General features: G+C 41.6%; 1 protein-coding gene across 7 annotated transcripts in view; it reads right to left on the bottom strand.

Moving 5' to 3' along the window:
* arhgef28a (Rho guanine nucleotide exchange factor (GEF) 28a) overlaps positions 1–13917 on the bottom strand; it is an 83617-nt gene that overhangs the window by 21529 nt on the left and 48171 nt on the right. For all 7 annotated transcript variants that reach the window (XM_036140409.1, XM_021321056.2, XM_021321045.2 and 4 more), the window contains 7 exons: positions 13570–13748; positions 11716–11807; positions 11440–11625; positions 9720–9925; positions 8983–9030; positions 6864–7379; positions 938–1184 (listed from right to left, as the gene is read on the bottom strand). In XM_036140409.1, coding sequence (XP_035996302.1) covers positions 938–1184; positions 6864–7379; positions 8983–9030; positions 9720–9925; positions 11440–11625; positions 11716–11807; positions 13570–13748 — 1474 coding nt within the window. The remainder of the gene's footprint in view (positions 1–937; positions 1185–6863; positions 7380–8982; positions 9031–9719; positions 9926–11439; positions 11626–11715; positions 11808–13569; positions 13749–13917) is intronic.

A 13917-nucleotide genomic window follows, 5' to 3' on the forward strand; every position in this document is an offset into this window, starting at 1 on the left:
AAAAACAAACACCGCTTGCTCCTTCATGTCTGGCAGCGAAGCTAGTGGCTAGTGTGTCGCGCTGCTTTCAGTAGGGAAGGATAACTAGAGACGACAGTCCAGTGTTGCCCATCAAGTGTCTTTGTTGCTATATTTAGTGACTATTTAGACACCTCTAGCGACTTTATTTCAAAAAACAACTAGCAACAAGCAACTTTTAGTGACTTTGTTTTAATGGCGACTTTACCAACAGCATCAGTTGTTCCCACTTCCCTCAGCGCTGTCTCACAGGCAAACCACAGTTGCTGCTGCTGCTGCCTCATCGTGTAAATATAGTTTTTAAAGTACTCTTTTTTTTGTTTCAGAAACAATGCCCTGAATTTGATTCACTCACAGCTTCAATCACTTATTCACCTCGTTCACTTTGTGTGCTTCTGATAACTGATGACTTTATGGTACAGTTTATTTTATGTGGTGTCGAATCAGGCAAGGTAATACAATTCATAAATCATGTTGTAAAGGTAATTTTTGGTTCCAAACACACTTAATCACTATGTTTAATAACCTTTTTGTCTTGGGGAAAAAAAGGTCTCCTGCAGCCTGGGTCACAAAGGTATGACAAATATGCAAACTAGATGATATCACCACCACCCCCACCCAGAAAAAACACAAAAAAAAAAAAAAAAAAAAAAAAAACAGCACCACAGTTTAAAGAAATCCTAGAGGAAAACCTGGTAGATCATTGAAATATTTCATTATGGCTCATAATATCTTAATAACAATGGTCACATTGTTGAATTTACTGTTTTACATGTTGCATGCTAACTTCAGTGTCTGAATTCAAACCTACATTACAAAAGGAGGCAACTATATAACGTCAAATGTTTTGTCAGTGCTAATAAAGTTATCCTCAGAATAAACCACCCTTTCTATGAACCAGATTTTAGGTATTTCTTACCACTGGTTGAGTGCTGTAGCCTTCCTAAGGGATTGTAGATGTAGCTGGTACCAAGAGGGCTCGTAACAACGGGGTACCGTCTGTTGTTGGATCTGTCCAACAGGCTGTTGAAACAGTTGTGTGCGTTGGGGTCGTTCCTTTTGTGGTGGATGTGACGGTTGTTGATGCTGTCGCCGACGAACGCCGCCTCGTTCACAAACACAGAGCCGACACCGGCGTGGTGTCTGGAGTTATTTGGAGGAGAGGCCTGACAGACAGAGGAAAAATCCCACTGTAACATTTAGGGTTGAATGGAACGTGAAATCAACAGTTCAAAGAAAATTCAAAGATGTTTGAACTGTGTCCACAGCTACTTTAAACACTTGATGAAAGTTACTATATATGTTTGAGAAACATAAGAACACACTCTTCACAGTATTAATGTAGTAACAAGTAATTTATAGCCATTGTCTATAGAAATATATATTCACAGCAGAAATCTACTATGAAATGAAATTGCATTTCTAAGGTTCTAATAATATCATTGAAGTTGAATCTTGCTTTAGATCAAACAGCACCTAAGAAGCAAGCAACAACCAACATCCCCCAAACCTTGAGCAGCAGGGGCCTAATAAAATCAGAGTGACTCCCTGTCAGCAAAGTCTATCCATTTGGTCATGTTCAGTTTCCATGGTAACTACCCGTTGCCCTGGCCAATGGGTGATGGTAGTCTGCAGTACCTCTATTAATGCTTCGGGTTTTAGCTCAGGTATTCCCCACAGCACGTCTTCAGATCTAAACCCGACTGAGCATCTGTTTGGTATTCTCAAGCAGAAGGTGGAGGAGAACAAGGTCTCCGAGATCCACTGGCACCATGACGTTGTCGTCGGGGATTGGAAGAGGATTGCAGTGGCAACCTGTGAAGCTCTAATGAAGTAATTTCCCTCTGGGATTATTAAAGTATATCTGATTCTTATTCTGATTCTGAACTACAAGAGAGAAAAAGGAAAACAGTGGTGGCCACACAAAATACTTACCCTTTAGGCCTGATTTAGACATTTTCACTTAGAAGTGTACTCACTTTTGTTGCCAGTGGTTTATGACTGCTATACACGGTGTGATTTTAGCAATTTTTACTCCATACGGCCTGGATCGAATTAAAACTTTGGTACGACATCAAGTTTGTTGGGTTCTCATTGTACAATGACCGTTTACTACTAAATCGTTTACGATGTGCAACAATCAGCAACTTCATCAGCAGGTGCCACATTAGCGTATGCCATCCATCTACAGCACTGGCTCGACATAATATAACCAAACAAGATCAGCTGTTCAACTGCATGCTCTACACTGTAAAAACGGAACTAAAAATAAGTAAAATGTTCTTAAAGTTAGTGTATTTGTCCTTGATTTGAGCAAGTAAATAAGATGATTTGCCAATTGAATAAGATTTTTGCACTTAAAATAGGAACAACTCATCTCCATCATCTTATATCAAGTGCAGGATGTCTCATTATCTTATTTTAGGTGTCAAAATACTTATTCCATTGGCAGATCATTTTATTTACCTGCACAAATCAAGGACAAATATACTTTACTGATTTTTAGATCCGTTTTTGCAGTGTACTCTTTAATCCAAAACCCTTCCAAAACAAAACCACAATCAAATAAGTTCCATAAGAACCGTCAAGCATTAAATTAAAGAGATGTCTCTGGATGAATCTGTTTAATCAAATGCCAGTGCCCTTTCTTTAATAACTTAAAAAAAAGTTCAGTTGAAATGTCCTTAGTTCAGTACATCAGAGTCAGCGACAGGCTAATTAAAAAAAAAAAAAAGCAGGAAGAAAAGATGCATTTGGGTCCAACTTATTCATCGGTCTTGGTATGGCCTACCACAATAAGTGAATAACAATGAAAGCTCTCATTATTATGCCAGGTTGTTACTGGTGTGCAGTCTAACATACACACCGCTGATGGAGACGTACCTGGTGGATGCTCGGTGTGACGGTTTGCTAACAGGACAGGCTATCCCTGACACAAACTGATTCTTTATTTATAGGGTAGCACCGTTCGGGACCTGTGGAGCCTCTCGTACCATGACCGCTCTGATTAGCAGACGTAGGTCGTAGCAGCTGTGACACTATCAGATGTTTATCGGGGGTTATCTTTGGTCGCAAGACGCTAACAATGGCCGTCCTTGAACCTGACTCACTGTGCGACGTAAGATCACAGATTTAGAGCCACGACCAAAGAATCATCCACAATCTTCCTACAGTCATTGTTTTTCATCTGCGATGGCCCAAAATCACACAGTGTGTACCTGGCATTAGACATTAGTGGTTGTGTCTTAAGTTATTTTAAGGGGACATCACATTTCCAAGCTGTCCACTGACTACTTTACATTGTATCAAAGTGTCATGATTTCAGTGTTGTCCTATGAAAAGATATGGTAAAATATTTACAGAAATATGAGGGGTGTATTTAATTTGGTGACATACTATATGGGCAGGCCTGCTCCTATAGTACCATCTCCTCACGCCTGTCTACGGATCACTTCAACAGGGCTTTTCCACTGTCGAGTGGAAGCAGCCCAGCTAATTAGATACAACCTGAGAGTTTGTGCGTGTGTGTACGTGTGTGTGTGTGTTTGTGTCATTCGATCTGTCTATGACCTTATGAACTACTGCCTGAGGCTAAAACATTACCAGGGAAACATTAGGACCTCCACTGCCTCCGCTCTCTTTTGTTAAAGCACAGCTTTTTTTTAATGCAGCCTCTGTGGTGACAAAAATAGATGAATGGAAATGCATACAGTAAGTTTGCTCAAAGCAACGAGAGCCTTATCAAATCTAGCCCACAAAGAAGCCCACGGTGGTGTGTGTAAATTAATGAGGGAGAAGGGGAATATTGTAACCTGAGTATGCTCATTTGTCCGTCTATTCTGGTGCAGATCCACCTGCCAGCATTAATTCCCATTGAACGTTTTTATAGTATGTCATGTTAAAACTAAAAATCTGCGTATTTATGAAGGAAAATGTTTTCTATGAATAAAAATCAGAGAGCTGAGTCAGCCCCAAAAATAAAATGCGGGGCCAAATTAGGTAAACAGAGTTTAACTAATTTAATATCGGTATAATATCTGTTATGTGAGGGTGATCAACTCTGGAGGAGTTGCAGAAATCCACAGCTCGATTGGCCGAATCTGTCAATAAAAAATCTGTTAAGTCATTCACTGCACAAGCTGGACTTTATGTTTCGAGTGATTTCAAGAAAAAAAACCTTTATTGATAGAAAGCCACAAGGCGTCTCATTGGACTTTGCAGCAAACCAAACAGCTGACATGGCAAACATGTGATAGAAGGTGATCAGGTCACATGAGACTGAAATTAAATTCCATATAAATCAGATTTCTAGGGTTTCCTTTTTTTCGTCTCCAGAATACATCCCAAATTAGAAATATTCTGTCCAGGAGCCACACTGAAAAACTAGTCCGTGCATTTGCTATTTAAAGGCTGGACTATTGTAATACTTTACTATCAGGAAGTCCACAAAATGCAGCTCAAAGCCCTGCAGCAAGAGTTCTGATGAAAATGAAAAAAGAGCTTCCCTTCACTGGCACTTTGCTCTCAGACTGCAGGTCTACTGGTGGTTCCTAGAGTCTCTAAAAGTAGAATGGGAGGCAGATCTTTTAGTTATCAGGCATGAGGCAGTCCATGAGGCAAACACCCTGTCTACTATTAAGACTAGGCTTAAAACCTTCCTTTTTGACAAAGCTTATAGTTAGAGTGGTTTTGGTAATCCTGAGCTATCTCTGTAGTTATGCTGATATAGGCTTAGGCTATCGGAGGACATTAAAGACCCAGTGTGTAAAACTTTCACGCCATTAAACGCGTAATAACTACTACAGAAGCTGCGGATATATCATAAATGTGACAATGTTCATACATGTCCTCCATGTATTAGCTACTGCTAATAGCTAATAGCTATGGTCATTGCGTGAAATCGTTTTTGGCACTGTTACTAAGCCCGCTTGATTTTTTTTTCTAAAGTCACTTGTATATTCTGTGAATCGCAGTTTTTTTGGCTAATTTCTGAACGTGCAGTTGCTTTGTCTACCTCTCCCTGACAGGGAGAGGTAGACAAAGACCAACAAACTAGCCGTCTCTGCCAGGAAGAGAGAGTAGTTGCTGGACTATACTGCCCTGTTTCTAACGTAATGCTAGAACAAACTTCACCCTTATACTGAATTAACTTACCCGTCCAACAGAAAGCCTGTAACCTCTGCATCCATTTTTAATCCCTGCTCCCTCAGAATTGTCTCCACTCCACCTGGTAATAATAGCTGCGCCGATATAGACTAATTTTCTCCCAGTTATTACATCTTATTTTTCTCATTTACTTTCTTTTACCTGTCGCTGGGCTAAGAGTGTGACCGGTCCTCCCTTTTAACAGAAAAGGTGAACTAGAATGATTTACGGTCATCTTTGCTTGTTTTATACCCCTCCTCCACCGACAGGACGTCTTCATATAGAAGACAGATAGGAGAAACACGTAAGCCTGACAAATTTGTCGATACTATAAAATCTTTTAACTTTATGTTCTGTCTCTTCATAGTAGCTACATCTGGCCTGGTGTTCTTTTTAATTTGCGATGCGTTTACACTTTTATCTTTTCCTCATATAGAAAGTATTCCTGCATCAGTGCTTCTGTGTTTAGTTGTGTATCTTTGCTCTGTCTTCTCAAACCACCGGTCCATCAAGGCAGATGGCCGTTCACAATGAGCCTGGTCCTGCTGGAGGTTTCTTCCTGTTAAAGGGGAGTCTTCCTCTCCACTGTCACTACATGCATGCTCAGTTTGAGGGATTGCTTCAAAGTCAACGACGCAATACAGACGACTGTCCACTGTTGCGACGTGTTCATCCAGGAGGAGTGAATGCTGCTTGCCAATGATTCACAGCAATCTGCTGGGTTTCCTTAGATAGAAAATGTTTAAGCCATCTGTCTGGGTGATTGGATAGAATAGACTTTGTGAAATGCCTTGAGATGATGAGTTGTAAATTGCGGTTATATAAATTAACTGAACTGAGGGGGTCAGAATTGATGGGAGGATGGATGGAGTTAAAAGGCAACCCTGAAAAAAAACTATTAGAAGCTGTAAATAGATTACGACTGGGTAGAGGCTTAGCTTCTAGCAGAGCAAAAACCCTCGTCAGACCTACACTGGAATGGTTTGTATCAAAGCAAAACAATCTGTATTATTTTCCATAAGGCCCAGAGAAAGTTCAGACCTGAATTCAATAAAGAAACTGTGACAAAACCTGAAAACTGATGTTCATATCTGGTCTCCATCCAGTCTGACAATCGAATACCCTTTGCAAGGCGCAGTATATGTGCTACATGTGGCAGATTAGTTTCATCATTCACTGCTGGGCCATTTGTTGGGCCCTGAGAAGCTCAGAGAACATTGACCCTTTATCCTCTGCCCCTTTTCAGCTTCAGGGCGAATTTCAGTAAGGCGCCTTTCAAACACAGCGTCAATAATTCAAGCCCTTTGGGACACAATTGATTGGTTCCTTGGGCTGCGTGCCTCAGGTTTTAATTATTTTCTGTTGAAGCTTTTATTTGCAGCAGCTAAATTATCATTAATCATTAAGAAGTTTATTGGTGAGCAGAGCTCCTGGAGCATGAAGACAAATGGAGCTGAAATTACTCGTTGTTATCACAGCTTGTATATCAAGGCTGGCTGAGCAAGCTCTGGAGGAATGAGTGAACTGGAGAAAGCTGATCGCTCTTTGAAGAAGAAGAACAATCTCATCAGTGAGTTGACCGTAGGAACACTGGACGAACCATGCTTTGTGTTAAACTCAAAGGGTCAAGAGTTTCTGTAAAGAGGATGGCTGGTTGATTTGACATCAGGTGGAGGTCCAACTCTTGTGTGTGGTCTTACCTGATGCCCATCTAGAGGGATGACCATGTGAGGTATCATGGTAGGCAGGCTGCTCTGCCGTCCGTGCGTCCAGACCTGGAGCAGCTTTTGCTGGCCTTCCAGACGCTCCCGCTCCCTCTCCACAATCCTCTGACCCTCCCTGAGCCTCTCCAGGCTCTGCTGGTACTCATCCAGTTGCTCTACCAGCTCCTCCCTCTCCTGCCTCAGCTTCTCAGCAGCCAGCTGGCACTTTCTCTCCCTCTCTTCCAGCCTGCTCTCCTGCTCCACCTGCTGGATCTCCTTCAGCTGGCACTCTCGCTCCCAGCGCTCCTTCTCCTGGCGCAGCTGCTCCCCGAGCCGCTTGGCCGTGGCCACCTCCTCCTTGCGCTTCTCCAGGTTGCGCTGCTTCTCTTGCTCCTGCAGGGTGTTGCCGCGAAGGCCGTGGAAGTGCAGGCAGTGAGTGCGGGGCGAGTGCTCGCTTGCTTGGAGAAGAAGCCTCTGGACCTCATAGCAAGTGTCCTGAATGGTTACGGCAGCCTGGCACAGGGAAGCAGGAAAATAAAAAAAAATAAAATGGTTAACCTCACCACATGTGCATCCTCGCAGCAGGCAATTTGAATGGCAAATTGTGATGGAAATTACGATCAGGTTCAACTGGTGCTCTAGTTTATTTGTCCTTGCGTCCGCCTTACTGACAGAATCGCGGGTTTTGGTTTCCAACGCATGAAGGAATACAACACTTTGAATATGAAAATCACACTGGAATTAAAACCCCAAATCTAAACAGGAAAGACTACACACACACACACACACACGCACACACACACACACACACACACACACACACACACACACATAGCAAATGCAAATCCAAACACACACACAGCCTCTCTGCAAAATTTACATTTTTATAGCAAAAGAGGAGTGTGTGCATCATGAAACAAAAGGCCCTCCTGTGTCTCTGAGCAGAAAAAAGGATCTTTTGGGGGAGCGCTCTTTTGGCTTCAAACAGTCAAACACAGAGCTGTTGCTCTGTTTGCTAAAACTTCAGGCTGGTTCCCCAGATGACTTAATATCAAATATAGCTGTTTGGTGGCTAAACATAGATGAGTGGAGTCAGAATCCAAGAATGAAATAGGGTATTGGTTCCACAGTGCCTTGCAAAAAATATGCATATTGACTGAACTTCTACAAATTTCTATCTATAAATAAAAATCTAGCTGGCCTTGGATATCCAGCCCGCTTTATTTTGATACATTTTAAAATAAAGTCAAGAGCAGCCAAACAGTATCATGGAGAAAAAAGGAACACCTCATAGAATACTATTCAGTCCATTGCCTGGAAATTGGAAAGATTATAGCACAACAGCAAACCTATCAAGAGCTCGCTGTCCGCCTAAACTAACAGGCTGTGAAAGGAGAGCATTAATCAGCCCAGCCGCCCAGAGGCCAAGGTACTCGGAGAACTGCGAAGGTCCACAGCTCAGGTGGAGACTCTGACAACGGGTCAACTATTAGTAGTTTACTCCATAAACCTGGCCTACACTGAATAAATAAATGAATGAGTAAATTATTTCACAATCCAGTGAGTTTAACTAAGAATATCTATCTATCTATCTATCTATCTATCTATCTATCTATCTATCTATCTATCTATCTATCTATCTATCTATCTATCTATCTATCTATTTAGTGATTATGTCTGAAATAGTTTTTTTTAATCATACCCTGATAGTCACCAAAAATTAAAAAAAGAAAGGCAAGAATAATGTCAATGCTGACAGACAGCCACAGAAAGTTTTATTTGCAGTTGGTCACAAACCACAGAGGCAGGTGAGACCAACATTTTACCCTATGACCTACATGGAAAATGCAACGTGTGGCACAAAACTAAAAACTGCACATCGCCCTGAACACACCATCCCCACAATGAAACATGGCGGAAACAGCAAAAAAATGTCACCTTTCAGTTTGACAGTGACCTTAAAGATAGTGCCAGAGCTACACTACATGTTTTATAAAGAAGATTTAGGTGCTATTAAGGCCCAGGTAAAGTCAAGCCTTACAGACGGGCGGATAGATGGAAGTTGTGGGGGTGTGAATAGTTTAGCATGGCTCTACATCTGTAGGACTGCTCCTACCTGCAAACTGTAGAGTAGCTGAGTCAGGGTTTGGACACTCTCAGCAGCCTGAAAAAGAATCAAATAATTACGCAGGTCAATAAATCAACCATGTTCTTAACGCATTATTTAATATAGTTGTCAAGATTATTCACAATAACAAACTGCACAGGGAGTTCAGAATACATTTCACTTATTGTCTTGTAGGTGGGTGGGGGTGGAAACTAATACATCCATGAAGTAATTCCGCCCCCTTCAGGCCAAACTAATCCCTACAGCATCATGTAAGCACATTAGCTGACAGGAGCTGATTAGAAAACGATTCATTCTTATCCGAGTAATTTACTTCACAGGTCACAAAAGCTGCAGAGAGCAGCGCAACTGCACTAAAGGCTTTGGAATAAGCGTCCATATCTATTTTTAATGCTGTAAGAACCTTTAGAGCTAAATGGACTTCCCTTTATTATGAGTTTATCAATAATTCAAAACATTAGGACTGAAATGTAATTCTAACAGGCTGTGATACATTATTAAAAGGAACACTTGGCTGACATCTGTAAATATGGTGGAAAAAAAGCAACCTGGGAGAGACCATATTACCTCTGCAACACCACCTTTCCTGCACTGCTGTACAACAGCAATGGGACGTGTTTCACCTTGAAGCTACAATAACTCCTTACTCAAAAACAAGTTCAGGTTTTATTAACAACTGGTTGCATGAGCTAGAAAAATAACCACTATAAGAGATTCGTTTTTACCTCAAGGTCAAGACTGCTGTTGTCGTCTTTTTGCAAGACAGACTGAAGCACAAACGCATCAGTCTGGCTCCCCCCGTTGTCCTCGGAAGAGTCATACGCGGGATCCGAGAGCGCCGAGGGGCTGACGGGAAACACGGAGTCCGAGTCCTGGCTATGACTGGACAGAGAGCGGGCCTTGGAAGACAGCGCAGCTTTGAGGCTCTCAGCTGGAAAGCAAAGAAAGAAGCAGAAGAAAAAAAAACTAAAAATGTGGCTGAAATGAAACGAGAGTTCTGCTGCAACAGTGGCAGCCAACGAAAAACATAAAATGCAAGCAGGTCCACATTTTAAGTGAATGGTTATTTGTGTACCGGGTTCCCACAAATGTTGCTTTTCAAAGTTCTGTACTTTTCCAGAGTCAAACGTCTATATTTTGTCCTCAATCTAGCCATTTGAGAACAAAACATTTATCTAATAAGGGTTTCTCATCTAAATGTTCCACAAAACATGAAACAACATAATGTCTAGCTTTACCACATCTGTCTGGGTAAAGGGCTCTTTTGCTAAGGATTTTTTTAGCATGTGAAAAGAAACTTAGATCAACTCTATTTAAAATTCCATAACACTAAGATTTAAATCGGGATTTGAGATTCACCAGGCGAGTCAGTCAGTCAGTCCAAGATCAGAATCTACTATTTTTTTCTTTAATTAGCTCTGATTGGTGAGTCAAATACTGAAAAATCCGATCTTTTTCTCTGTTTATTCAATGCATCAGCATTTTTAGTCTATGAACACATCAGCCAACAGCATGTACTTTGTGGCACTATTTTCACATTAAATACAATAAAATATTGCATCTGCAACACATTTTCTCCTTTATGTGTCACTTGCAGAAAAAAAATTAAACGTAAAAATTTTATTTGGCATGTAGGACCTCAAGCACAGCAGGTATTGGCCAGAAAAGGCCTGAGAGGTGCATTTCTAATCCGGACTGGATAGGCATGCATTATTTAAAGATTTCTTTGATCGCAGCTTTTTACATTGTTGGTTGAGGTTGTGAAAAAAGAAATGACAAAATTATATATATATTTAAATAAATGTGCATTTGTGTCTTTCAGAATGACCAACAAAGTCTGAAAACGTTCACTGTTTCATATTTATCCAGGGTTTAGATGATCAAATCAAATGTTCTACTTTTCCAGATTATACAAGACAGCATAGAAACCCTGTATTTACAGACTCATTTTTGCCATATATTTCAGCTACAGAGTAAATGTTTAAAGCACATACATAAATAAATGGTAAATGGCTTGTATTTGTATAGCGCTTTAACTAGTCTGATGACCCCAAAGCGCTTCACACTACAGACAGTCATTCACCCATTCCCACCCTAACGGTGGTGAGCTGTTAGTAGCCCCAGCTGCCCTGGGCCAGACTGACAGAGGTGAGGCTGCCAATAGACAGTAATATGTATCAGTATCATGTAAGTAAAATATGGGCAAAAAATGAAGCTGTAGTCCTCCAAATAATTTCTCATTACATTTCATGTAATGCACTTTATCACCCACATATCATTTGCAATATACAATTAAAAAGAAACTTTAAAACAGAATGTAATATAGCATTAATATGCTGTTTGCTCATTAATTTAATAAATAGCAAGTACAAGTTTTTTGTCAAAGGAAGTTGTATTTCCCATGTATAACTGGTGTTGCAGAGTCTCCTGCGCTTCCAGTGTTACCTTCTTGTAGGGCGGCAGCCAGCAGCCCAGCAGCCTGCGGCAGCTCCTCCACCTGTGGCTGGACCAGCAGCCGCGCCTCCACCAGAGCAGCATCCCTCATCCCTGTCAGAGCAGAGAGCTCTGTGTAGATCTGCAGCTTCTCCTCCAGGCTGGAGCAGATCTGCTGGTCCTGACTCGTCAAGCTCTCTGATGCGCAATTTCAGACAGTTAAAGAAGTATGAGGTGGCTACGCCCAGGCAGCCAAACGTACGCTACATCCGCTAGGCATGTCTTCACCTTGCAACCTGAGGATCTTCTGGAAACGAGCCTCAGCAGCGCGCTTCTCCTCCTCGGATTCGCTGGCACATTCCTCTGGCTCTTCTGGACAGCTGAGAGGCAGCAAAAGCCCACGAAGAAAGGACATATGTTTTTAACAATCAGTATCAAATAAATATCCATCTGTAATGCTTTTTCTGCTTACATATAGAGAGCTTTGCAAAAGTATTTAAGGACAGAAGTGTAAAACATTTTCACATTTTGTCACGTTACAACCACAAAGTTTGTATTAAGTCTTCAATATTTTTCCAAACAAAAATGTAAAGCCTCTAAATAAAATCCACTGAGTAGCTTTCACAAGTATCTTGATTGGTATATTGTGTATATTTGTGTGGAATTAAATCGCAGTGTAAATGTAGCTGTTCTTTGCAGACCTCAGAGGATTGATAAATAATATAGTTTTGAACCAAAAGCATCATTAAAAGAGGATCTTTTAGTTTATTTCCATTGGCAGAAAACTAAAAACGCTCCCCTCTAGTTATGTTACCTCTAGTAACCTGCTGGGGGCGCAATTGTTCAGCCAAGATGTAAGGAATGCCATAAAGGCATAAATGGGAGCCACATTTGCATCAGAAATTAAAAATTTATTTTTTGGCCTGTTACAATACAAAGGCTTTTACAGGTGTTTAAAATTAAAGAGGCACGTTAAGAGCAAGGAACACTGCAGAAGGGTCAGGGGTCAGAGGTTAAAATGGTTTTCCATAGTAAAATAGGTAAGCTCCTCAGAAATGCTGGTTCTGTCCTATAGGGCGCCTTGACCCAGCGCAGGTGGTGGGAGAACCCTGCCAAAAATAATATCGCTGAGGGACCCCATGCATGAAGCTGTTGCAGAGCTGGAGAACATTATATTCTTGCTCAATGTGGTACAATAAAGGATTATTCTAGTCTATTCTAAATGATATCTTAATCCTTTTGACAAATCATTGAGCCAAAAATAGTACTTATCAGTGAAGCAGCCAAGAGGGCCTTTGTAACTCTGGAGGAGCTGCAGAGAGCCATAGCTCAGGTGGGACGTTCTGTTTACAGAACAAGTATTAGCCAAGAAAAAAAAACGTTGTTGTAAGATATAAGTATTCCAAGTTTGCCACCAACCATGTACAAAAACCCCGGTAAACATGGAAAAGTTCTCTGTCACGTGCTCTGGTGACGTAAGACTCAAAACTCAACTTTTTAGCCCACATGTCCCGCTCTGTATGTGGCTGAATACTAAAACTGAAAAGCAGCCTGAGCACACCACGCCCCTGGTGAAACACGGTCTTGGCAGCATTGTGATGTGGGGACGCTCTCGTTCAGAGGGGACATGGAGTAGATGGGATGATGGGACCGTTGGGGAGGTTCCCCTTCCAGCAGCAAAACAATCCTGAACAGACAGCATGAGCTACAGCGGAACGTGATCAAAGCCCATTCATGTGTTGGAGTGACGCAGTCAAGGTCTGGACCAATATCAGGCAGAAAATCTGGGGCAAGACTTGGCAACCGATGATCATAGATATTCTCCATCCAATATGACTGAGCTTGAGCAACAATGTGAAGACAAATAGGCAGGACTTTCACTAGGCAGTGAGACACCCTAAATTTGTTTGCAGCTGTGGAACGGAGGCCTTGACTCATCCCATACCCAGAGTCATCACTTCGGACTATAAAACTATATATCCTGTTCCTTCCAACTCATACTTATGTGTAAATTAGTTTGCTGGTCTCCAGGAAATCTTGATATAACAAACTGATGTTTATGGTTGAAACATGACAAAATGCGAAAAAGCATCAGGGCGTATTATTAGTGCAAGGCACCGGAAACTACCGGCCAAAACACACCTTTCCACAGCCTCTCTGATGAGCCTCATCCAGGTGTTTCGTTCCTCTTTGGACGAAGTGTGGACCTCGTACATTTCTGGGCCCGCAGAGGAGGCGCTGATTAAAAACATCCCCTTCTCCTCGTTCGCCACTTCCCGAACTATTAACTTCTGCAGTGAAATGACAGGAGGCTTCTGGTCCTGTAGAGACAGTGTGGAAAATTACTCAGCATGCTAACGGCAACAAGCCACTGAGCTATATAATACACTGGAGTGCTGATTTTGCCATAAAACTGAAGTCACTGGCCTCCATCTTGCTACTCCCTACTCTCACAGAATCCCATAGGATTTGGTAGCAACAACAAGCAGT

The sequence above is a fragment of the Fundulus heteroclitus genome, chromosome 8 (genome assembly GCF_011125445.2).
Source record: "Fundulus heteroclitus isolate FHET01 chromosome 8, MU-UCD_Fhet_4.1, whole genome shotgun sequence".
NCBI lineage: Eukaryota > Metazoa > Chordata > Actinopteri > Cyprinodontiformes > Fundulidae > Fundulus > Fundulus heteroclitus.